Source organism: Ixodes scapularis, unplaced genomic scaffold, assembly GCF_016920785.2.
Source record: "Ixodes scapularis isolate PalLabHiFi unplaced genomic scaffold, ASM1692078v2 PGA_scaffold4__175_contigs__length_147842914, whole genome shotgun sequence".
Taxonomy (NCBI): domain Eukaryota; kingdom Metazoa; phylum Arthropoda; class Arachnida; order Ixodida; family Ixodidae; genus Ixodes; species Ixodes scapularis.
In genome coordinates this window covers 113035383-113061719 of record NW_024609879.1, presented here as the reverse complement: position 1 = coordinate 113061719, position 26337 = coordinate 113035383, and the positions used below count along the sequence as shown (strand labels likewise).

General features: G+C 44.7%; 1 protein-coding gene across 1 annotated transcript in view; it reads left to right on the top strand.

The window, feature by feature from the left end:
- LOC120848892 (organic cation transporter protein-like) overlaps window positions 1–26337 on the top strand; it is a 104856-nt gene that overhangs the window by 3002 nt on the left and 75517 nt on the right. The window contains exons 3-4 of the mRNA XM_040220965.2: window positions 5529–5683; window positions 6731–6899. Of these exons, the coding sequence (XP_040076899.2) occupies window positions 5529–5683; window positions 6731–6899 (324 nt within the window). The remainder of the gene's footprint in view (window positions 1–5528; window positions 5684–6730; window positions 6900–26337) is intronic.

Here is a 26337-nt window from a genome sequence, read left to right as displayed (position 1 = left end):
CTTCAGCAAATTTATTTGGTGCAAATTTCAGAAAGGATGACATCCCCAAAAATATTAAACACTTTACAATTTTCTTTTTTTTTTAATGAGCCGAATTGTTTGAACTTGTGTTCGGCTAGATGCAACATATTGTGCTTCCGTTGGTGTCAATCTAAACAATTTAGGGAAGCAATAGAAAGTACGCTTCAATGTTCAGGCTCATATGCAGCAGACGCGCTGAAGTATCAGGCAGATTATATATATATATATATATATATATATATATATATATATATATATATATATATGTGTGGTTTCATCTCAAATCGTGCAGGCAAAAAGGGTCGAATTTTTAATTTCGATGAAAAAAATATATGTTATGGCGCCGTTTCTAAAACCGCAGTCGACACAAACCGCAAGTTCGTCGGATTTTTTGTTCTCGACTTATGAAGTTTTAAAGAGGCCGCGGCGAAAAGCAGTGTTTTTCACACCCGTCGTGGGTCGGATGTTTCGCTTGATCTCCCGCCATGGATTTTCAGTCCACATTATATTATCTTTTTTGAAGCACTCTGTGGACACATTTAAAAGGCTCCAACACCATAAAATAATTTTATTCCTTTTGCTTTTTTTCTGTAAAAATGTCAAAAACGCCTCCTCGGTCAATTCTTGACGAACTTTGACAATTAATTACTGGCGATCTACTTGGGTTACACTGATATTTTTTATGTCCACGGAGAGCCCAAAACACGCTCTTTATATTTATTATAAAATGTTCTGACTGTATAAAATATTCTTTGCGGTACGTTTACGTTAATATTATGCAAAAACCAAAAAGTACCATTTTTGAAATTGATTTTCTCAAAAAACCCATTTTTTATTTTTTTCATTTTTTTTTCAAATGTAGATATGATAGTTGTCTACACGAAAATCAAGCCTAGAAAGTGTATATTTTGTTTGTATGTTCTACATTTAAGCATTAATATCGTACAAAAACGTGTTTTTACGGCTCGAAATGGACTTGCGAATTGCGCGTCTTCACAAGCTTGGAAATAGTTTTTTTCTTTTTTTAACGTTGCCACATAAAAATGAAATACAGTATTTCCACCCTGATATATTTATTTATTATTTAAATTTTATTATAGGCGGCAAGATACATCGGAGGAGTTCCAAAAAGAGAAAGCAACACTTCTTAACAGACCAGCAGGTGTCGTAACTTTTTAACGTGTAGGAGTCGGCAGACGTCTTATTGATTCGGGGCCCTCATTGGCCTGCATGAACGTCCCGCCCTTTCGGAGCCAGCAGATGACCACGACCTTTCGCGCTCGTTGTGTTAGTTGGGACGGCCCGTGACAGTAAAGCGAGCAGCGCACCCTGTGTCACGAGGAGTGAAATGGTACGATTGTGTCGTTGACGCGGCGAACAGTGACAGCCACCCAGGAGGAGTCTGTCAGAGTATTGCACAAGGGAAAGCAAAGGAATCGTTGCCTGAAAGGATGAGCACACCACGGCCTTACAAATGTCGACGGTCAACAACTGTTCTGCCAGCCAAAACAACGCCGCGTGCGTGCTAAAACCGGCGGCGCGGGACAGAAATCCCGCAGACGCACACACGAAGATGGGCCGGTTTCGTTAGGGATATGGGAATTTTGAAACCAGCCATCCCTGCATGCGTGAAACGATACCGCCTGTTTGCCCTAGCTTCGAGCGCCCTATCCTTACCTTGAAACGGCCTTGCTCTCTCTCTCTCTCTCTCCAGGGAGATCCGATAGCACCGAAGGGTTATCTATTAAACTTGAGGAAGAAACCGAGAAGGGAGTGTTTAAGTTTAATTATCCCCACCAACCCGCTCGTTCTGTCCTTATAAAGGGTTATCTCTTTTGGAAACAGCAAAGCCCGGAGACTGACATTAAAACGAGCGTGTTGGTAAATATACTTGTGTTTGTATTCTGCCCGAAGGCTAGTTGGGTCGAAGTCAGCCTCCTTGTCAACTATAACCGTTTGTGAAGAGTGGGCTTCTCCCGAGATGAAACGTTAGCGCCGGCTGACGTGTTCTTTTGAAAAAGGGAAGGGGAAAGAGAAAGTTTGAGTAACTGCAGAAACTACCTCGAAAGCTCCTCTCCCGATATGAAGCTTGAAGCATAGTCTCGGTTACCTTCTCGCGCATCGCCTGCTCGAATCTATTCTTCACTTTCTTTCGTACAGCCACTGTTCCGCACAGCCGTCGTGGATGTGCGTAATAGAGGGAGCAACAGATTCGAGCATCATCTGGACGCCGTCATCCTGCGAGACTTCAATGTCGTGGGGCCGACTCGTGTGTGTTTCTTCGCCCCGCTGAACTTTGTTTCTCGGGTGCGGTTTTTTCTGAACGTTTTTTTTTTTTTTTTCAATGTTTTCTTACTAACTGTTTGTTAGCACTGTTCAGATGTTGGGTTTATTTCGCCATGGCGTAGCGGCCTGGCGGTGATGTAGAGAGCGTGTTCGCACGCATTTTGTTGCGTCCCGTTTAGGGAATGCCCGGGGGAGTTGGTTTTTGTTCTTGCCATGTGCGGCTGAGTTTTCCCGTCTTTATTAAATTATTGATTTTTTTTTTTTTTGTTTTACCTTTACGTGCCGTCCACTTCTTTGTCTGACTCTCCACCAGGCGTGGACCTATCGCCTTGCCACCGCTCGAACCTAAATACTTTATTTTTTTTTTTTAACGTAATTTTCGTTAAGGTCGGAGTTGGGCAACTTAATTCCTATTTATTTATTTTTATTTCCTACCCCTCTCTATGACACACTCTCTGTGTGTTTGGGACCGTTTATGTGTCACCACTTTTGTGTATTACGGAAGTGAAAGGACATTCCCCGGTGACCTGTGCGATGTGCGGTGAACAAGCCCCAGTGTTTGGTTTCGTAAAGAATTGTATATAATATATCGACGATGTGGTGACTTTCTTTGTCTTAGTAATATGACAGCTAATAGCTAGTCGTGCTAGTTTACTTTGAAAGGTTTATAAATCGAAACAGTACAACGTCTGTGCCTTTTGGTTATTGAAAGTCTACTATAGGCCTGCTGATTTGGTTAGATATGTATCTCATGGTTCCCGCTCTTATCAAAACATACATAAATATTCAATACCACAAAATCCGTTTATAATTGATTACAAAATGCAGAAGAAAATTCAAGAAAACTTTTTCACAATTCATAGAGACGCATGGGTCGCTAGGTCTGACTTAGGTCTTGCAAAACAGAGACGTCTTTTTCCGATATTGAGGCCTAAATATAAAACATGCAAACAAAATATACACTTTCTAGGCTTAATTTTCGTGTAGACAACTATCATATCTACATTTGAACAAAAAATGAAAAAAATAAAAAATGGCTTTTTTGAGAAAATCAATTTCAAAAATGGTACTTTTTGGTTTTTGCATAATATTAACGTAAACGTACCGCAAAGAATATTTTATACAACCAAGACATTTTATAATAAATATAAAGAGCGTGTTTTGGGCTCTCCGTGGACATAAAAAATATCAGTGTAACCCAAGTAGATCGCCAGTAATTAATTGTCAAAGTTCGTCAAGAATTGACCGAGGAGGCGTTTTTGACATTTTTACAGAAAAAAGCAAAAGGCCTAAAATTATTTTATGGTATTGGAGCCTTTTAAATGTGCCCACAGAGTGCTTCAAAAAAGATAATATAATGTGGACTGAAAATCCATGGCGGGAGATCAAGCGAAACATCCGACCCACGACGGGTGTGAAAAACACTGCTTTTCGCCGCGGCCTCTTTAAAACTTCATAAGTCGAGAACAAAAAATCCGACGAACTTGCGGTTTGTGTCGACTGCGGTTTTAGAAACGGCGCCATAACATATATTTTTTTCATCGAAATTAAAAATTCGACCCTTTTTGCCTGCACGATTTGAGATGAAACCACCCATATATATATATATATATATATATATATATATATATATATATATATATATATATATATATATATATATATATATATATATTGCTCATGTCTTTTGTGCGTTTTTGTAAAATACGGTTGATTTTTATAGTTGTGTTGTTTGGAAATAACAATCTGTATTGTCGATCGATTATTACCCTTCTTATTTATGAACGCGGGTTTGAAAAGGTTGAGTTATAGGTGTAAACATTAACAATAACAAAACAAGGCGTAATATTCAGGCGCAAATATTCACAATGACAAAACAACGCGCAAACCTGAGGTGTAAACATTCACTGTGACAAAACAAGGCGTAACATTAAGGTGTACCTATTCGATATGACAAACCGCACAAAAACAAACTTGTGTTTATAAATAGGGCCCAATTGGGGAGTTCCAACTAGCCGAACTGTTTTGACTGCGTCAAAATGAGTTAAGTGTAAATATTAAATTGAAACAGCAGCACTCTTTCTGGAGGCACACCATGAAACTCACCCCTGACAAGACAAACGTTTACCCAAAGTAGGATGCAAGCTTTCATCGCAGAAAGGGTCGGGAAGATTTTTTTTTAATTCCCTCTCTTGCCTGAATCACAGCGCCTTCTACAAGCCGATTACGGTGTGTGGAACGCGACACTAGAGAGTTTTAGGGAACCGTTTTTGCACATTCCATTCGGTACGATGAACCCTCGGGTACGAACTGCGCACACGCCACCACAAAAGTCTCTCAAGCGGAATTTGTACCGGAGGGGTACCGTAGGGTGTGCGAAAATGGTTCCCTAAAACTCTCTAGTGTCTGCAGACTATTTTTTGTATGATGATTTAGTGGCAAGACGGCGGCTTTAGGGGATCTAGAAACACTTGCTTCCCTTATCAATTCTGATATACCAGCATGTATGTTACAAAAACGATCTACCAATGTCTGCCTCCCCAAGCGTTTTTTTTTACGTTGTTACAGTTTATAAACTGGATCTTAGCGTAAACGGTTATATGCTGGAGTGTATAGACCGGTTTTGTGTGCGACTTAAGTAACGTTGCGAAGTGGCAGCAAATGACGACACAGACTCTAGTGTGCTCTGATGTCTTATGTTGGAATCGTGGCGGTTGGTCTTAAAAGTTACGGTAAAAAAAAGCGATGCTAAAATTGGTGATGAAGAAGGTCCATGAACTGCCGAGCTGACAGCGAGCTACAGCAGAAAAGGCGTCTTTCGTATTCCCCTCCACCGCTGTGCCACCGCCAGGATTGCAGTGCGCAACAGCCTGACACTCGTATGACATCATCTGGAGGAAATCTAGGGACAACTTTTCAGGACGCAGTAAGCGCACCTGGTGGGTATGTATTGATGCCCACCAGCAGGACACGACTTGCGGGCGTCGTACACTCTAAGAAAAAGGGGGTGTACACGGGTACTCCCCTTGTCCCATATATAACTCCCCAAAACTACATTTCGTCGTTCCGTCTACTGACGTCGAGCTGGCGACACCAACTTTTACGAGCGAGTAAACAAATGTGGATTTATGATGATGATTACAGTGACGATAGTAATTATGGTTGATAGTGATGGTAGTGGTCTTGACCTCTCTTTAAGACCGACTTCAACTTTCTTTTAGATACGGCCGAAGGACAGTTTCCTTATGGTCAAGCATCTTACTGGCATTGTCTTCTGTGGCCTGCGTCTTCAGCAACAGCTTCTATTTCTTCCTAGCCGCACGTGTTGGAATTGCATTCGGAATTTCGGGACTTCAAGTTGCCGGCTTCAGCCTGCGTAAGTGTTGTCAAATATGAAGGTTTAGTGTAGTCGTGTTGATACGTTTAAATTTCTCCATCCATCTTATATTTCTTAATTAACACTGGGTATGTCATTTCTGCTCAGAGACTTTTAATTTAAGGTAAAAGTTAAAATTTGGTTATCTATTGTAATCAAATTTTTTTTATAAAAGCTTTTTATAGAAAAAATACTTGATAAACCTTACATCTAGCAGAATTTAAACATGACGTAATTAATGTTTTCAATCGGTGGTACGAATATGTTTGATTCTACTGTGTCAGGCGAATAAATTAAATAACTATATTCGCCCATGCAATTGAACTCCTCTGAAGAATATTTGATTGGTTTTAAAATAACACGCCCTACGAAAAGAGCAAAATGAGTTTTAATTTCGATGAGTACTATCGCAAACAGACAGAGCGGAAAAGACGTTTGTGCTTATTGGCTTACCTTCCAGTCTTTGAGAAAGTTTTTATCCAAACAGGAACAATAATGCGGGGTTGAGTTCCCATTCTTCGGATTATTTGGCAAATTGGAAGATGACAAAATTCGTGAAAGCCGCAGGTTAAAAAAAAAAAGAGGCAGGTTCGGGTGTTTCACGTGATATTGCCCCCGGGTGCACATGATGTAGAGCAAACAAAACTTCATGATTTGACTTAAATAGATAACTTGTAGGTACTACAGTAGAGGACAATATGAGGTGACTCAACTGTGCGCCGGCCAAAAACGTAGAACTCTGCATGGAGTGCCACTGGAGTTCAAAGCCATGAAACACACTGCCAGAATTCCACGGAAGAAAAGTTTAGAAGTACCTTCTGACGCCCTTTCCTAACTTCACCCGAGGAGTCCACCACTTGTAATTTTTACCTCTCGGGTACGAGTACCGCTGAGCCGTTTCAATATCCTGCACCCCGTAAAAAAAACGGGCATAATAAAAAAGTCCTTGCATATCCTTTTTTTTCTTAAAAGATTGCTGTAATGTTGCATTTGAACAAAAGTGACCTAAGAGTGACGTTTCACGTTTAAAAAACTGACCTTTTTCAGTTGCTGAAACGATTGGTCCAAAGTCTAGGATAGCCTTGAATATTTGTTATGGCTACGGCTGGATCGCGGGTATCCTTCTACTGCCGGGGATCGTGTGGCTCGTCGAGGACTGGAGGAAACTGTATATTGTCAAGTCCGTCCTCGGAGTGTCAATTCTCGTCATGCTCCCGTAAGTACCTTGTTTTACATCGATATGTTAAATGTGGTCCAAGTAAGATGTTATTTTAAGGAAAAAGGTCTTCAAGTGTAGTCGCCCTTGAACTGAGTATTTTCGCTTATGCTTGTCTTTATATTTATTTATCGATGCCCACCAGCAGCCTTCCCGGTGGTGCAGCATAACCCGGACAAAACAGAAACACGCACATCAAACACCCCAACTATAAAGACATAACAAATCTGAGCAAAACAAAAACAACAAAAATCTCAAGGCAAAATCACATATCCTCCTACAGTTCATAAATTATTAAGTTTTCAAAGAAGCTTAAAGGCACAAACACGTCAATTGAAGGTGACAAAAGACCATTAAACAAGGCCTCCCTTCGGAATATTGGCGAGAGCTGGGAGTACTCACGACCATAAAACAGTTCCCTTGACCTCAAAGAGCAAGAAGTGAAACCAAATGCTTACGGTGGATAATAGACTTGAACATGACACTTTGCTCTTTAAAAGATGGTGCAAAAAATACAGACCATGAAGATCTCGCCTTTCCCAACGTGCGTCGATTTGACTCAGCAGCCAATAATAATAATAATAATAATAATAGTAATAATAATTCTCTTTGTTTAAAACCATCACTCATAAATTAAATAAAAAAAACGCGTACGCGTTCAGTCTACAAACTGCTCTCTATCAAACCGCGGCTGAATGCATAAATATTCATATAAGCTTTTCAAATTAAACTGAATGTGACATACCCTAAAAATAGCGTGGCGACTTTTTTTTTTTCTTCTTTACTTGTTTCGCGGGCTCGCCGTGTAGAGATAAGAAGAGATGAAGGCGTTGTGGTTTTTTCTCAGCCACCTTTGGTCTTCACGACCTTACAGATGGGAAAATATACAAACGAAAATGCAGGGCGTTTGCGTGCGCATTTAGTTTTGGTTTAAAATAAGATACAAATCTAGCTCATCTTTCTCGGCCAATGCATCGACAGCCACGAGAGCTTAAAAATGGCAGGGCGCGTGATGAGTCCTCAGCAGCGTTGGCGGTAACACGTCACTAGTAACGGGGGTTTCCGGTACCACATGGCTTCGGTAACGTTGTAACGTACTCGTTACCTTTTCAGGACAGTATCGGGTAAAGTACACTTACTGTACTTGTTTCATGAAACGGGTAACGTTGTTACGTTACTCGTTACATGTTCTTCCCATAACGTGAAAAAAAATGACACTTTAATGTTTTTTTTGCGTTTCTAGGCGCCAAAGAGTTTAAATTTTTGTTTCCTTTTTGCGTTTTTCGTTGTGTTTCTTCTTGTACGTCTTCAGGGGAAACCAATAAAAAGATATGGTAATGATGTTCAATTAAAGATAGACATAATGTTTCTTTAAATCTGACGCGTATGCATACCTGTAACGTCAAAACAGTAAAGCGTGTTAATTCACAATTAAAGAAATAACAGAAAAGTAACGTGCGCTACTTTCTTATCGGTCATGGTAGCGCGTTCCTTTTATCTTGAGGTAACCTAGGGCGGTGACCCGTGACTTAACAACGTATTTCGTTTCTTTTTTGGGGGAACGCCTTAAACACTGGTCCTGAGGACATTATTCTTGCGCCGTATACCTTTCGAGCTCAACAACTGCCAGAAAGAACGCCGCAGAACAAACCACAACATAAGAAGTGCGAACACGTTAAGACACGCTAGCGTGTTTATAGTTATAGTTAGTTAAAGCTATAGTTCAAGAAATTTACAAATTGGTTGCCGAATCGAATACGCATATTTTAAGACGGGTGCATCAGGTAAAGTGTGGAGACTTTGAAGCCATTATACTTCCTTTACCCTTAAAGGGCCCCTGCAAGGACTTTTTTACTGGTTTTTAATTTGCACCAAACCTGAGCGCACTGAACGTAGTAACTTGGTGAAACTTTTCTTTTCTCAAAATTCGCTTTATTTTAAAAGTTACAGGCAAATTAAAATTACAAAAACAAGCAAAAAATAACCTCCCTCATGACGTCCTTGGTTGCTTGAGTGGCCGTGAACCAGAGGAGGAATAGTGAGCTCGTCGAGCGCTCACGGCTGCCGCGCTCCGTGTCGACGGCGCGAGGGGGCGCCACTAAAGCATGTTCTGGATAGGCTGTATGCAGCCGGCGGCCAGAGCGGCCCTCATTTCATTTGCTGCACCATTAAACACTAATTCGGCATGACACTTAATTGGCCGCAAACGACATCAAACCACGGGATAAAGATCAGTTCAGAATGGGAGCCACTTCGCGCGGCCATACCGCGAAACGGCCAAACCGCAAGACAAAGCTTCTCGCCGAAGGCCTTCGGAACGCTCGGAGCCGGTCGGATTCTCCTGTCCATGCGACCGCAGCGCCGCCGGGTACATCCGGGACCTTTCCGTGTCGGCGCCTGATCCCACTACTCTTTTCTAGTATGTGTCACCTTTTCCACCGCTTGGTGGCGGGTATGTCGACGAGTCATTTCTTGTTTCCGTACTTTATAAACTGTATTTGTTTCTTTTCTGATCTAAAATACTGAAGAAAAACTACTTTTATAAATGATTGAAACGGTTCGCGCCACTTACATTTTGCATTTTGACTAAAAAGAAGCTTTTAGCGGCTCTGACCAGTAGTAAGCCCAGGACCAAAGACGTCACATTTTGCGCGCTTTCGGTACCGCGGGTCGCCCTCGTCGGTGGAGGAGTTTTCCGCGTCGTCCGGTTAAAATATGACGCACTGATGTTTAGTTACTCTCTCCGTGCCCGCTGAATTGCCCGAACCCCAAGAGACGTGGAAACCGCAAAAAAGGTAGACGCTTAATTATGATTGCAGGGCCCCTTTAAGCTGAGACTACGGTGGGAGCTACGTGCCCGCCGGACCAATCAGCTGCTTCTTTCTTATCACCTGACCTGGCTCTCTGTGAGAGGGGTATGGCCGGGAGCTTGATGACGTGGCAGAAAAGAGGCGTATGGCTGGGCCAACGAGGACGTAGCTCCACCGCAGTTTCAGCTTAGTGGTGAAAGGTGTTTTTTCCTGGAGGCCACCATTTTTAATTGCGACTTGGCCGAGTTGGGACAATAGCGCATCACTTTATTTGCCGATTGGAAGGCGCTAGATTTCAAGGGGTTCGTGCCAATAGTTCCACTTTTCTCTTGGTTACACGATTTTTTCATTGAAGATGGACGCTTAAACTATTTACTTTAGTGTTTTGTTACCCAATCCAGCAGCGTAATATTTCAACGTGGTGACCGTCCCACAGAAAACGGTCTATAGACGTTTGCAAGTAGCCGCGCTTCGTCAGCTAATCTGTCCACCGTTGATGGAAAACGCTTTGTTTGGGCGCCAGTCTGGAAACCGCGGGCACGTCTCAACAAAGCTTGACTATTAGACGATCTATTCTTACTAGGGTGCCTCAATGTCCTTCTGTTAAGGGTGATGGCACCCTTTGTAGTACCCGATGCCGACAGCACGCGCTCACAGGTAAAATACAAAGAAATCGACGAAAACAAAATGTCGCCATAGCACAGTCAGCACCACAGACGCGTGCAGGGACACGCTCTTTCACGCGCTTCTGAAGGAAAAATAAAAATAAAAGTGTGGGATAAAATGGCCGCATGTATCCACCCTAAGCAGAGCGCACATGAAGGCACCCTAATTCTTACCAGCGGCAAGATTGCGGCACCTAGAGTTCGTAGTTACAAAGTCTGGTAGGGAGTATTTACTGGCGGCTATTAGCGGCGAGATGTTTCGGTGGCACCCTCCTATGGTTCCCCTTTGTGACGTCATTACCTTGCGAACAACAAGTTCGATGGTGTTTGTAAATAGCATGGTGGAAGCCTGAAATCTTTGCGCTCTCAAAGCAACACGGCCAACACCGTCGAAATTAAAGTTATTTCATTCCTCTTATTTCCGTCGATGGTATACCCTTTCCGACGTCATAGTCAGCTTTTGGGCCAATCGTGGAAGGCCGACCATAGCGACGCTTTCGGTCGCGCACGTCGCCAATAGCCGCTTGCGCGACTGCCGAGTGCGTGGTGAGCTCCCGCTTCACAGAGTTCGTTTGCAACGTGCATTTCACACCATCAAGACTGCCGGTCTCAGCAGCTTATTAATACGATTTCTTTCTGAATGTGTGCTATGAACGGCGTACCCAAATATGGCGTCTAGTGAAAAGCCCCTATGCGGAGCGCAACTTCGTTTGCTTCTTTTGCAAAGAAGTTGTGGTGACGTCAGGACGCCAATCTCTGATTGGCTCTGTTTGAAAAATAGTGGGTAGACCTCAAAGCAAACTGCCTTGAACCCACTATCCTCCGATTAGAGACAATCAGACCTCAGCGTCGCTCTCACGTCGCTGAAACTCCTGCAAAAGAGGCAGGCAAACTTGCTCTCCGTATACATCGTATCAGCTGAAGTCCGGACGCAGTCGACGCTTCGAGGTAATGGGATCAATCAAGTAGCGTCCAAAACGAACGTCACTAGGCCTTTTTTGTTTGTGATAGGCTCGGTGATGATAGAACACGCGCAGAAACATGACGAGCAGCACGATGGTGCGCCTTTGAGGCTGTCTGATTGGTCCCATTATAGCTCGTAGCGTCGGCTGCGTCTGCCATTTAGTTAAGGAAAAACAAAATATGCGGGGCGCAAGTTCGTCTGCCTCTTGCATGGGGGTTGCAGTGACGTCAGGACACCAAGCTCTTTTTGGCTCTGATTGGCAGGACAATGGTAGACCTTAAGAGGGGGCGCACCTCAGAGCCCCATAGAGAATACATGAGGTTTTTCACCAAATTAAAAAAATTCTCACATAATAACGGCTGCGCGGATCTTCTTGAAAATTTCGGCTTTAAAGACATTGAGTCATTATCGAGACACTAAACGCAACAGATGTTTCGTCATAAATTTAGTTATATTCTTTAAAAAATCATGAAAATGGTCAAAATCGGCTAATTCGGCACTCTTGCGTTCGGAGCGAATTTACAAAATTATCTAAATTCAAACATAAGAATAATTGCGCTTAATGTCTTCTAAATTTATTACGGAATCGAATAATATCCAAATTATTCATATAAGTCGATTTGTTGCGTAACTACAGCAAATATAAAGAACCAAGGTGTCGGTGCTTGTTTTCGTCGTTTTTAAGGTACCTCTCTCTCCCGTGCGGTGGCGCTCGCTGTCCACGAAATGCGAAATCGTCCGTTCGGAGATCGGCCGGATCGGCACTGTGCGAGGTGTTCTTCCGCGGCCGTATTCCGCGCCCGTATCCTGTTTCATTCTGCACGCCGAGGCGTCAGTGTGCGTGTCTTGCTTTCCTGGTTCTCGCTGGGTAGGTCTCCGTGTTTTCGCAAGTGGCAAATTCACCTTGGAGCTATGGGTCGAAGACAACCGTCCTGTGGCAAGCGGACCGCGAGGTGTTCCACAACCTCGCGGTCCGTCAACGCGTTGTGCTTGTTTCTACTTTTTTTTTTTCTTTTAAAAACGGGCTTTTTTTTTTTTACGCAAAGTTTTATTTTATCGTTATCCTTCACACAAACGTCCTTCGGCCTTGGGGTCGTGGAAATTGGGGATGAAGCGTGCACAGAGTAGATCGTTGTTTTCCTCCTTTTTATTTTTCACGGACGTCCTGTGACCTCCGTACGGTTCGTGGTCACCACAATCTAACGCGGGGAAAAACGGGTCGCCTGCTCTGTAGTCAGGGTATTCCTAGGGGAGGGTGATAACTCGCTGTTCTTCTGGAAATTCACATATCACCCAAAAAGGTGACATGGGTAATGATTACGGTATGTTTTTTTCCGGTGTTTATTTTTGAGCGAAAATCGGTGCATGTTTTTCGGTGCTTATTTTTTAATCACCAGTGTATTATGGGTTGAACGTCTTGTGATGACGCTAAAAAGCGTTGATAACCAAAGAAAAATGCGATTGGACAAGAACATTTCAAATTTCCAATTCTATTCACATATCCATTACGCTCTTCTCGTGGGAGCATCTATCCTGACGAAAAATGCCAAAGTCATTGAGCTGTGAACGCATACTCAGTGTACAATCTTTCGGCCTAGAGAGGTATTGCGCACGCTCGAACGCGCTTCACAGCCCAGTAGACGAAGTTGGTGGCACCCAGAAGGCGAGTTCTTGAATGGTCTGTAGTAGGCAAAAGAAACAAATAACAATCAACGCATATCAGCTCTTCAAGCGAAGAAGCGCGTTTCTAAGGTCAATGGTTCCGGACGGCACTAATGTTGTTGGCGTTGTCGTAAGATGACGTCAGTTCATACGAACTGACGTCATCTTACGTGATGACGTGACACAAACACGTCATCTTACATGATCTCGTTACACGAAATGACGTCATCTTACGTGATCACGCTGCACGAAATGACGCCATCTTACGTGACCACGTAACACGTCATCTTGTAAGTCAACCTCTCCCCACAGCAGCGCTTTCCGGGCCCGTGCAGTGCTGTAGTCGAAAGCAAGCTCCCTATGGCAAGCGAAAGCTTCTGAAGTCTCACATTGAGAATACTCGCTAGCGACCGTCTGTGGAAGCTTCGCACGTTGAGGTTTTTGTCGAGATCGAGCCATCGTGTTCCATTAACTATAGTTGAAGTTATCGTTCAATAAAGCCCTAAAAAATATGAATGTAGTTGGTGTAGACATCAAGATCTAATCAAAAATGCGGTTTGACGTCAATTAACGTGCATATACAAGTGTAGAAAAAAATGAGTTATTTGTGCATAGATGTTTAAAAAAGTGTTTATTATTCGACATAGGACTTTGGGAGAAGGATGTGTTCAGATTTTTCTTCATGAGCGCAAATATACCTGACGCAATAAATAGTGACGATTTCATCGTCCCAGTGGTGAGCAGGTGATTTCTTGCTCGAAACAATGATGCCATTTCATAAACCAAGTTCTGTGACATATGCTTTTCCAATGTCTGGTCACTATTTTGTAAACCTTTCAGTCCAAACGAGTATACTTCTGTTTGTTTTTGTTAGCTTAGGAGGGGGTCACAGAGCCTATCTATTTATCCTCTAGGACAGACGTACAGAGTTATACCGCAACACGCATCTGTGGAACACACAGAGCTATCGCTCTCCTGTTGGCGGTACAGTAGCAGACGACACAACGCAGCTCCGTAGTCTATCGAGGGCACGGCTAGCCGCGGCCCGTAGCGCGACCGTTCAGACTTGGGAAATGGTTTTGAAGAACCGAGAAATGGTATCTTGTGTACAATAATCACATGTCGTTAGTATACTAGTATTCTACTTGCTAAGCCAAATAAATATTTGCAGCTTGTGAGAATATGTTTGCGTGACGATTTACCGTTCACACTCCTGACGGATGTTAGCGAGTCCTTCATGTTCGTGGCTCGCAGTTATCGGTACCCCCTCGGAGTGACTTCACCATATATATTTTTTTCTTGCTTGCAGGACATCATAAAAATCACAAACACGCGAGAAAAAAAAAATCTTATGAGTACGCGTGATTTTGAGCTTCGCAGCTCTAACGATGCCCGGTAAATGTCGTCCAGTCTGTTTTGTCTATACTCCGTTTCACCGTAATTTGGCAACCCTCAGTCGCGGAGCAAAGCACGTGACAGCTACTTTTACGAGCAGTACTATGGCACCTGCAGCGCGTCTCCGACTGGTGTGGTTAGCGTCTTATGCTGGCCATACATCAAAAGTTGTCCCGAAGTGCAACAAATGACGTCACAGAAGACGGAGTGTCACGCTGTTGCATCTCGCGATCCTGGCAATTCATCGTAGAAATGCTGGCGAAAACCACGAGGGAACACGAGTGTCGCTGTCGTCATGGCGTCCCAACGAAAAGCAATTATACAATTTCGACGTTTTTGTAATTCGGTAATTTAAATTACTGTATATAATTTTTAAGAAAGTAAAGACATCATAACCAAATAGGAACTTCCGTGCCAAAACATGCAGTGCGAAGTGAAGACAACTACTATCTTTTTTTTTTTTTTCTTGATGTCCACAAAAAAAAAAAAAAGGCTATGCAGCATCGATCCTACCGTTTTTTTGTTGTTTTTTTCGCACATTATGTGATGTCCTCTAACACGAAAGTACCGACGTAAAAGCGCTGTAGAGACGATATAAAAACAAAAATTTAAGGGAATCGAGCTATGTAGTAAACGGAAAAAAATAAATAATTAACGACTTTTTACGGTAAACACTTCACCTCTAAGTAGAACTTCAAAAAAGTGACGGTTACGCGCTTTCATGCCCATTTCAACAAAGTTGGGAGAACGATGTATTGCATCTTGTGAATAGACATGTGGAGCAGCATGTTTATGTTAGAGGCGTTGTGTGTAATCGCTGCGCAGTACCTGCCAAAAGAAGATATTATTTGGGCTGGGACCGGACATTTCATCGAACGCCGTTTCGTCGAACGCCGTTTCATCGAAGCCGTTTCAACGAATGCCGTTTCATCGAACGCCGTTTCATCGAACACCGTTTCATCGAAGCCGTTTCATCGAACGCCGTTTTATCGAACGCCGTCTTATCGAACGCCAGGGTTGCATTCCCGCTTCCTAAAGCTGGTCGGAGGTGCCCATCCCGAGTTCTGGAAGTTTTTGACTTGCATCGCCGCAGAACATCAACTGACGGAAGACAAGCTGGAGGCGATGCTTTGTTCCCAAGCGCCTCCGCGCCAGAAGAATGCCATAGCGGCAAGAAATGAAAAGGCCCGCCTTTTTTATGAGAACCGACGGAGCGTGGCTGTGGGGGACTTTTTGAGAGCAATTGCTCATCATTACAAACGATGAATAGCTGTCGCACGAACACATGAACCCCCGAAAGTTTTCAAATAAAATTTGAAGTGACGTACTTACTTTTGACTTCATTGAGTCTTAGAACTAAAAATACAATGTTTCGTTGTAGTTCCATAAATAGCACTTCAGCTTTAGCTACTGCAAGCTTCGGGCAGTAAAAAAAGTATCAATAGAAAGACATGAGAGGCTATAGGAGGCTCACATGGCTAAAGTTGTTGCGCCTGCGCAAAACCTAAGTCGCCTTCTGGCCTCCATTAGTTGGAGTGCGCTATTACCGGGAGTGCGACTTTTTATTTATTTGTTACAATAGCCTCAAGGCCCATCGGGTAATACAGAGGGGGTGAACAGATAAGCACAATGTTCAAAACAAACATAAAGATCGGTACAAATATCCTCATGGGTTACTTGCATCAAAATAAATTGTAACAGCTACAAGTTTGGACATTAAAAAACCTGACGATGAAATGGGGGAATGACACGAAAATGCACTCGATCCATGCATAAAAGAGCATCTTTCACACTTTTTTTTTATATAAAAGACATTCGATGAAACGGCCGTCAGCGATTCGATGAAACGGCGTTTGACGAAACGGCGTTCGATGAAACGTCCATTTTTTTGATGAAACGGTGTTCGACGAAACGGCGTTCGATGAAATGTCCGGGAACCTATTTGGGCAGTCTCAACCGTTTCCGTCTGTGTGTGCTACGAATACAGCAACTCTTTTCGTAGAAGAAGTGATGAGGAAATGGCGTGCCCTTGATGATACGATTGTGATTATGAAATAAAATTTTTAATCAGCCAATAATTGCGACCTTTCCGGTCGCCTGGAACCCCGACAACAACTATCGTTCTCTGGAAAGTTCATTCTAATATTTACACGTTTTGTGGAGTTCATCGAGCGAATAAGAATGTTCCAACGATGAGCTAAACCTACACGAGTTCCCCAATCCAACTCGGCGCTTTTGAATTTTAGCGCCGTAGATAGTTCTGCGAACAGAGTATACTTCTGTGCAAATATTCGTCTAACAGTTTTGCAATGTTGGAAAGCATCGGAATGATTCAGAATCACTGCGGAGTTGATACTCGGGAAGATAAGACGGGCACTTGGGAGAAACGGACCGTGGCATTTGAGACAGGGGCACAACCGGGGGACAAACGTGCTACAATCGCATACCCTTCCAAGGTCATCGCTTGGGCGACCGCGCGCGCGCCCAAGAAACCTTTCTTTTCTTCTTTTTAGGGGTGGTGGGGGGGGGGGGGGGGGGGGAGTGGAAGGGAGCGGTGCAGGCGCTGATTGTCTTCCTCCTTTGTGGCTTTTGACAGACGCACAACGAAACTGGCAGAACAAGCGCATGATTCATTTCTTTCGATGGAGGCGTTCTGTCTGTGTATGCGAACATGATTTTTTCCCCTTTTAGTAGTTAGTTGTTCTTGCCTTGACTCGGGTCCCAGTGGGTGCGTTGTCGTTGTATGCCCACTATTTTTTTTTTTTAGTTTATGGTAGTTTTTGCGCTGATGGGGTATCAAGGTAGACAAAAAGTAAAAAAAAATGAAATAGCGCCTCGCCAAAAAAAAAAAAAAAAAAAAGGTTTTGGGATCAGGAACGTTTTCAAAGCCATTTTAGGAGCCTGCGGTGTTACCACAGGTGCAGGATTGAGAGCGTAACCCACGCACTTGAAGAGAAGGGGAAGCTCTCGTCTTATTGGAACTCTCTTTTATGGGTTTCCACGTCGCGATTGTCCTTCAAAATCAACTGTCATTTATTTCTCGCTCGTGGCTTTCAAGTACTGGAAGCCACGACTCGAGCCACAATAGTTTTGCGAAATCAAGGTTTCGCTGAAATGGATAACTCTCACGTACAGTTCGACGAGCAATACCTTTGCCGTATTGACTCGCGAGAGATGCCCCCAACACGGCTGAGTATGGCGGTGCTCCAGACCTAACATCTAAATTTTGTTGCCTTACCTGTTACTATTTCGCGCCCATTTGAGCCATATCAAAATGAAAGCGCATGATGAAATAAAAGTCACACTCGTTTTCCGCTCGATGGAAATTTCACGCCAGCTCGCTGTCTTTGCTGGTACCTTGAGCGTTTCCCAGCAATGCGGAGAGTTAAAAAAACAAAAAAGAAAAAAAAAACACGTACGATGGCATCCTTTGCGGGATGAGGACGATTCGTCACATGCGCATTCGTCACAGGACGATTGGTCACAGGATGATTCGTCACATAGGAACATTTGTCACAGGATGACTCGTCATGCGGGCAACAGGTCTCATTGATCGAGCAGGGGACGATAGTAAATTGTAAATTTCAACATCTGCCCACATACCCTGATGAGGAGTTTCACAATTTTCCACTGTCACGTAAACCAATGGTTATATAAACTAATATTACAATACTCATCCGCTTTTCCTTTCATTATATTACGGGCCTTCAGCAGGTTGATCTCAGTTGCAGGCTTGAACGAGCAATAATCCGACTGGCAGCCAAATTAGTTTTTAGTTTTGCCTTGCATACACCTATTCGACAAAACCAACAAGTATCGGAATTCCTTCTGCCGAATCTGTACGAGTACCCCTCGTGCAGCATCATGGCTCTCTCTGTTGCGATCACCTCCATCCTTTTGAATGTAGTTCAAAAATAGACGCTCTTCTATGGCCTCCGCATTCACCGTTCAGGACGGACCCAGATAGCTAGAACGTCTGTTACAAATTCTTTGACCTCGAGAAGCGAAAGACATGCTAAGATAAGAGGTGACCGACTTTCTGAGGCCCAACCAACATTCAATGTTCGGGACCGAATCAGAAGCTAAAACGTTCCTTACAAATTCTTCGCCTTTGTCCGCCCGAACCAAATTGAACAATACATTTTTGGGGGGACGAACTATTGTGAGACCGGTTGGCCGCGTGACGAGTCATCCTATGACGAATGTTCCTGTGTGACGAATCGTCCTGTGACCAATCGTCCTGTGACGAGTGTGCATGTGACGAATGGACCGTATCCCATCCTTTGCACGCTCATTACTTCTATAACAGTGAGCCACCTCGTATCCTTTTGTTTTTCTTTCATGGTACTAATTTCTTTCTGCGCATTACGGCTGTTACGACGCTAAGTCTGTCTGCCCTTCGAATTTAAACTTAGGCTCAGATCAGGGACGAACCAGTTTAAATCAGGAAAATATAATTAACACTGTAGCAAAGTAAATCTATCATATCGATCGGAAATACGATTTGGCACATTCCATCTGAACACATATTGTGCACAGCGAATGCAATAGCGAGTCAGCGTGCAAAACGCCGCCACACTGAGCTACCATAACATCTCAGCGATTTTTGCATAGCACCGAGCACGGAAAAGAGAAAACAGTTATTCATTCACATAAACGAAGCAAATTTATTTAAAGCCCGGACACTCCGTACGTCCAATCTAGCTAAGGTTATCAATAGACTCGACCATGTCATTTGTCGAAACAGATAAAAGACGTTGGCAAAAATGATTAGACTGAATAAGTGAATCTAACGCACGTATTTTACCAACCGACGGTCGCGCGCCTTCAATACCCTTTCCAATTGTCATTGCGCACCTTGGACACACTTTGGGAAGCAATGCATATTTACATCGCCGCCCGAGGTCTCCATTAAACGTGTAGTGCTGACCCAAATAAAATGCTAACCTGACTCTCAATCGCTCACCGCAAAGGACGATTTCGAACAGGCGGTACTGTAGGTCACTTGAGATAAAAAAAAAAAAAAACAAGCTATAGAAACGAGCGTCGTAAAAAAGGGGACCGGCATTTTTATTCCTACCTCCGAACAGAAACGAGCGCCACCCACTGCATCACACAGCGCAGAGGCCGGACTCGGTCACCGCGCGTACATACCAAGCGCGCGCGAGGGATGCAGAAACTTCCTCCGCCGGGAGAACACGGCAGATTTCGGGATCTATTTCACGCAGCGGATAACGCGGGCCTTTTCACACCTCGTTACTGGCGCCATCTAGAAGTTGCGCGTTCAACCACGTTTCGAGCCGCGCGCCATCTGGTGGCTGAAACGGACGAATAAATAGAGGTACCGCGCCCTCTTAAGGCTACACTCTAAGAAAAAGAGAGCACCCCCCCTAGTCATCATTCGTTTTGACGGCTGTAATTACCCCACAGGCTTACTTAACTACCCACTGGGCTCGAGCCATTGAGCGTTACCACCCTGTTGGCAAGTGACAAGCATGGGGTAGTCACGTTTTATAAACTCTTGAATTGAACATTCAAGTGTATTCAGTCGTTCTATACTAAACGTCACTTCAAAAATATCAAAGAGTACTTGAATTTTTTTTTCTTTGTGCGTTGGTTACCATTGATTCAAATTTGAAGCGGTCGAAACAGGCGCGTGACTCAGTTTGCCTAAACTGGCAGAAAACAAACATTGCCAAAAAGTACAGGCAACCTTGGTAGGCACCCACTAAAACCCGAGGCAGATAAAAAGTATCGCGGTTGTCCTTTTTGCTTCCGCCGCGGGTTTTACCATGTACTGCTAGTAAACAGCTCGCAGCTGGCGTCGTGCTCGAGGAATTTAACCAAATCTTTAGAAAAGCACAGGAAGCTACGCACAGTCGTGAGTTGACTGGAATGTTCGCCGGACGAGATACTCTTGTCGTCTTTTATTGTGCGGTTCAGTAAAGAGCGTGCTCTCATTAAAGGTTTGATCGGTCAGTTCTGCGTGCAGGTCAGTTGCAAATGGCCTCCTCGGTTCCGCCGAACTCGCACGCCTGTCATACCCAATTTTTTGGCTTTAAGTGCAGTGAAGTATGAAGCATTGGACACCACGACTGAGGCCGGACAGGACGAACGTACACAGATATCTGGGATCATGCCCGTGTATTTCAGTATTTCTCTGTCTTGGGATATATGATTCGACTTCACTGGCTCATTTGGGACATGGCATCGAGCATACTCGATGAAAAATGCTTAAAAAAATGCTTCAAACATGTGTGTGTCATCCAAGGTGGAGTACTTTGAAGGGGACTAGGATTTCAGGCCTTTCGGCACGCGTTCCTTTTACCTATATGAAATATTCCGAGTAAATTTCTGAAAATAAGGCGTTGGCAAACATACACGTGCTATTTAAATTAGTTTTTTTTTTTTTTTAGAAAAAGTATTGCTGGAGGAGCCAGCAGGTGCAGCGCAGAGAACTATGTTTTCGGCGTTCTTTGATGCTTGAGGCCGGTTCAGACATTTGCGTTTGAATGCGTTTGACAGCGTTGCGTCGAGAACCGATAGCGACTCGCCGGCACATCTGTGCTTCGTATGAAGCGTGGAATCCAATTCAAGGAATCGTCTTGGCAGGCGATATAAGCAGCAGGGGTGTTCTTGTTTCTCGCTGCCGCAACGCAGTCAAACGCAACTGTCTGAATTAGGCTTCAGATAATTTAGCATGCGTATTTCGCGTTCGCTGTAGGTGAAGGCACGGGCCCGAAAGCGGCAATTCTGCACTGTCCCCTCAGCGCGAGCGCGAGCGCGTAGAACGCATACTTGAAAGACACGGGCTTGAGCAGAAACAATTACAGCAAAAAAAAAAAAAGAAAACTGAAACAACGCCACTGTAACAACGCTTCGGGGGGGTGGACGACCGGCGGACGGGCTTCGCAGGAATCACTTGCGCGCGCTCAGTGTACTCAACATTTACTCAACCGCCGCTGAAGTCATTCGGATATGTAAAAAAAGAAAAGAAAATGTATCAACGTGTTCAGAAAGTTGTGATTGCATAAATTGGTTTCGATAATTAATGCAATTAATTAAACAGGCTTCTGTACACTTGAAGTGTAGGCAAGCGAGAAAACGAAACTGATCAAAACGTGACGTGTAGCGACTTTTCAATTTGATTTATAACCTGCAGTTCACTTTTGCAATGGATTACATTAGAGATACGAGCGCTTTCATAAGGGCAGTAGAGGAAAATAATATATACGGATAAATCTTCCACAGTCTTTTCGTATTTATGCAAAATATGACAGTGGTCACCATTCTAATCGGTAGCAGAAAATACAGCAGTATATAAGCTGCTGGTGTCGACTAGTTGTGTGTATAGGAATGTAGAGTGTTAATATTCCATGGTGTACCTCGTGCTGTTTGTGAACGCGTTCATGTATAATATCGTATGGTGTCTGTCTGTTGCGTATGTGTGAAGTGTGGTGTGGAACATGTAGTACGTGCATGTCTGGCGAGGCGCTCAGTGCAAAAACTGTTGGTTTCTTTTTTCTTAGTTTGATCGCTGTCCGTTAGGTGGCGCGTGTCGCCACCCAATTCAAGGAGTCGCGCGTTTATGTGTCTACTTATTTGAGTGAAAAACATGGAGGCACTCCATGGCTCCACGGAGCAGCCACAAAGGGTTCGGTTCTTGGCCTCTCGTCCCAGTGGAATCAGTCCCATAGCCAGTTGAATGGGTGTTCCGTGCAGTGAATAGTGCGTGCACAGACGTGGTGGGGATTACCAGCGACTTGAAAGTGGATAGCGAATGCTACCAGGTGAGCAGGAGCGTTGAACGATCGGAACCGACGCCGCTTGAATCGGTGATGCCTCGCCTCGCCGCTGTCAACCGAAAACGCCGGATCACTTGCGGCAAGCACAGCAAGCAGATTCTCTCTTCAATAAAGACATAATTTCATTTGTCGCTATACGATTCCTTCTTTGAATGTTTTCTGGCCGCGGAGTAAATGCAGGATAGCTAGGTTCGACATTGTACATGTTCCTTTTTTTAGTACACGGAAGTGACGTCATCACATCTGATTGGTTGGAAGCAAAAGTGACGTAATTTCCCTAGAAAAATGTGGGTGGAGTCGGCAAAACTGGGCGGAGTCGGCTACCGGACGTGACAACAAAATGACGTTTCGTTTTGTACCGAGTACGTTTCAAAAGGTACCTGCTCGGAACTAGATGTCATTGGCAGCTTCTTTTCGGCGGCGAGGCGTCACCGTCTCGTCAATTCGTCTTTTTCTTTAATAGAGCTTTTTTGTTTCGCTGGAAAGGCTGTATCGGGAAAACCGCGATGCATTCGAGCTTCCAGAGGAGATCTTTCGGAAGCAATACCGCCTGCCCAAGATCGTGGTGCGGTGGTTGTGCGACGAACTTCGCGAGGAACCGGAGGTGAGGAGAGTGCGTACCTCGTGGACGGTCATGACTGTGGAGCTTCAAGTGTTGTGTCCACTGCCCTTCTACGGCACGGGGAGCTTCCAAGGCATGGTGGCGAGCGACGAACACGTAGCGCGGGACCAAAAGACAGTCAGCGTTGCGGTCCGCGCCATGTCCGTCGCTATCGTGCGTCGTCTCGGGGTCCAGCGTGGCTGGATCCACTTCCCCGAGACGCCGAGCGAGAGGTTCGACGCGGAGAAGGGCTTCAGGCTGCTCGGCAGGATACCCGGCGTCATCGGTTGCGTGGACGGGACCATGGTCTCCATCGTCGGCCCGTCCAAGAACGACCCCACCGTCACGAAGGCGGCGTACTGGTGCCGCAAGTACTTCTACGCCCTCAACGTGATGGTGGTAAGTACACTCATGTTACGTTGTCAAAACGCGCCCCAAATCTCTAGAAAAAAAAAACGTATTGCCGATACGGTTTAAGTATGCCGTTTTATGACTGCGGGCTGTGGGGTCTCACGACTGCGCGAGCGTGTGCTCTACGTAGCATGTGAGCCGTGAGACGCTTCTCCCAAAAATAATGCTTGTCAGTTAAAACGTGCAAGCTTCCGTAAAAAAAAAAACCAAAAAAAACAACAACATTATTTTTGTTTTAAGGTAGTTAGTTGTACCTTGCATCCAGCAAGGTGTGTTGACATGCATGTGTCAGACAAAATAACTTAAAAGGTTCTGAAATTGCGACTGCTTTGTGAACCATAAGTACAATCTACTACTTGTGGATTCAGGTAATTACATGTCAATATCTCTCTCACTTTCAGGTGTGTGACGCCGACTGCCGGATAATGTGCATCGACCCACGGTATCCCGGGTCGGTGCACGACTCCTTCGTGTGGCAATTTTCCTGGCTCCGAAACCAACTCGAGCAAGGGCAGCTGCCACGCGACGGCCGGTTCCTGCTTGGTGAGCATACTAAATTCATTCCTTACGCACACGGTGGCTCCCACTGCTTGAAAGCCACAGTACTACACGTACTGTGCTTGTTGTGAGGCACACAGACACAGTTGCTGACACTCCTTGAAGTGAGACAACACCCAAAGTTTCGCCATTAATCTCTTTTTATGTCCACATAACTCTCACACTCTGCAGGATAGGAAAGCCACACTACACCAATCTCACGACAGTGATAGACTACGCAAGACATGCGACCGCAGTGCGAGTCGCTGTCCGGTTCGGCCCACTCACTGTTACTGTCTGCCTGTGCCCTCTTGCTGGTTGGTTTTTGCATGAAGTTGGAGCTCTTTCACTGATCCCTGGGGGCTCGCCTGGTCGCTTTGATGGTCGGTCGTCAGTTTTTACGGAATGGGATCAATTCCTCCTTGGCCACTTGGGGCTCGCCAAATCTGTCCTCGGGTCGTCTCTGTCCCACACACTGGATTCTTTTCCCTGACCCTTCTTCTTCGGTCTGCCTATATAGCTCCTCCTATTAGACCCTCCGTGTTCCAACAGGACCTGACTCCTTTCCAATCTAACCAGCCCCTCTCTTTTCCCCATCTCCAACTCCACCGAGGATTAGGAAAAAGGTTCGTCGAACTGGCGCCTTATCCCCTTGCTTGCCAAAGACAAGGCCAGCGTGTTCTGCTCTGCCCGTGCCTAAGGTCACGGCCACACTCCCAAAAACAACAGAGCTTTTATCTGTCGGATGCAAGGGCCTAATAATGCACTTGCATAGAACACAGCACCCCTGAGGAATCGTGCACACATCCTATACAACCCACCAGGAAAACCCATAGTTACATGAAATAACAGGGAGTTTGCAGGCAAGCTGATGCTAATTAATTATAATGTAAACTGATACTGTAGTGCAGAAATATTAACAAAATTTTAAAGCACACTTAAGTTACATTATAATTGACATAGTTGCACACAGCTGTTTTTGCTGTTTTCTTGCCTTTTATTTTAAAAAGTAAAGAATGTAATATGTTCCATCCTCAACATGTGCAGGTGACAGCGGCTACCCCTTGGAGCCTTGGCTCATCACCCCTGTCCCCGGGAACCACGCGACCTCCACCGCTTGCGGCCGGTTTAATAAGGCGCATTCCTCGATCAGGTCTGTTGTGGAGCGCTGCATCGGGCTGTTGAAAAACAGATTCCGGTGTTTGCAAATTCACCGGGCTCTGTATTACCACCCTTCAACAGCCACCGCCATTATTTCGGCATGTGCAGTGCTCCACAACATCTGCCTTGCATTGAGCGAGCCAGAACCGGAGTCAGACTCCGACCCTGAAGAGTCAGAGTTGGAGTCTGAGCCGAGCTCGGACGGTTCTGAGCCGAGCTCGGAGAGGTCAGCGTCGGCTCCCGAGAGGCTGGCTCCTGCCGGCCCTCCGGTCGGCCTTCCGGTCGGCCTCTCGGACGGGGGGAAGGCTCTGAGGCAGCGCCTTGTCGCCCGGTTCGGAACCCGCCGCAGACGTTCCCGTGCGGAGCGCCACACGCAAGGGGTCCGCCGCCACGACGGTAGTCCCGACCACCAGGGACACCGTCGGGAAGCCCCTCAGCGCCCTCGCTGCGGTGGTGCCCAGCACGGACGCCGCCAGCGACAGGGAACCTCTCGCCACCACGACTGAGGTCCTGACCACCAAGGACCCCGTCACATCCTTGCCCTCAGTGAAGCCCTCCCCGTGGAAGCCGTAAAGTGCACACTTCGCTTCCTGCTCCACAGTCATGGCCGTCCACAAGCTACATACTCTCTTCAGCTCCTACACCTTGTGAAGTTCGTCACACAACCAGCGTGCTGCCTCCGGATACGTGTCGAGTGCATCGCGGTGAAATCGATACAGCCTTTTTTTATTTTTATGAGCAGGAGGCACGAGACGCAGTCGACAGTGACAGAAAAGGTTCGGAGGTTTAGCTGCCAGACCAACAGGTCATCTGGATTGCCCCTGCAAAGAACTCAGAAGTAATTTAGACTACCTATAGAAAGAAATGCTTGCTTTTGCAGAGATTGCTTTCTTAGTTGCTGATTGAACCAGGGATATTGTTGTCATGGACATTGTTTCATTTTACAAATGCTTCAAAGCGTCTTGCCTTCTGCTCCATTTTATTATCTCTTTTATGGTACTTCATCAAAGTTAGGTGATTGTGTTATCTCAAGACAGTGCACATGTAGTTTGTTTTGAAAATTGCTTTATTTCTTAAAGAAAAACCTGTGACTTCATGAATAAAAGTGTGATAACATGGAATGTAATATTTCATTCTTGGAAGTAAAACTGAGCATCGACTGGAACCATGTAAGCAATTGGGCAAGCTTAAGTATATATCACAGATATCCTGTTGAACACTCTGGTCTTGTTTGAGCACAATAGTTAAATTTCGAAAGGAACAAAAAATATACATATTCTCTGACTAGCATACCACCATATAAACACTGGACCACATTGAAAGAATTATCACAGATGTTGCGCCAAACATTCTTATTTGAGCACAGCAATAGCAAGTTCTCGAAAGATAAAAAAATTGTTTCTGACTAAAGCAGCCGTCACTCGCGC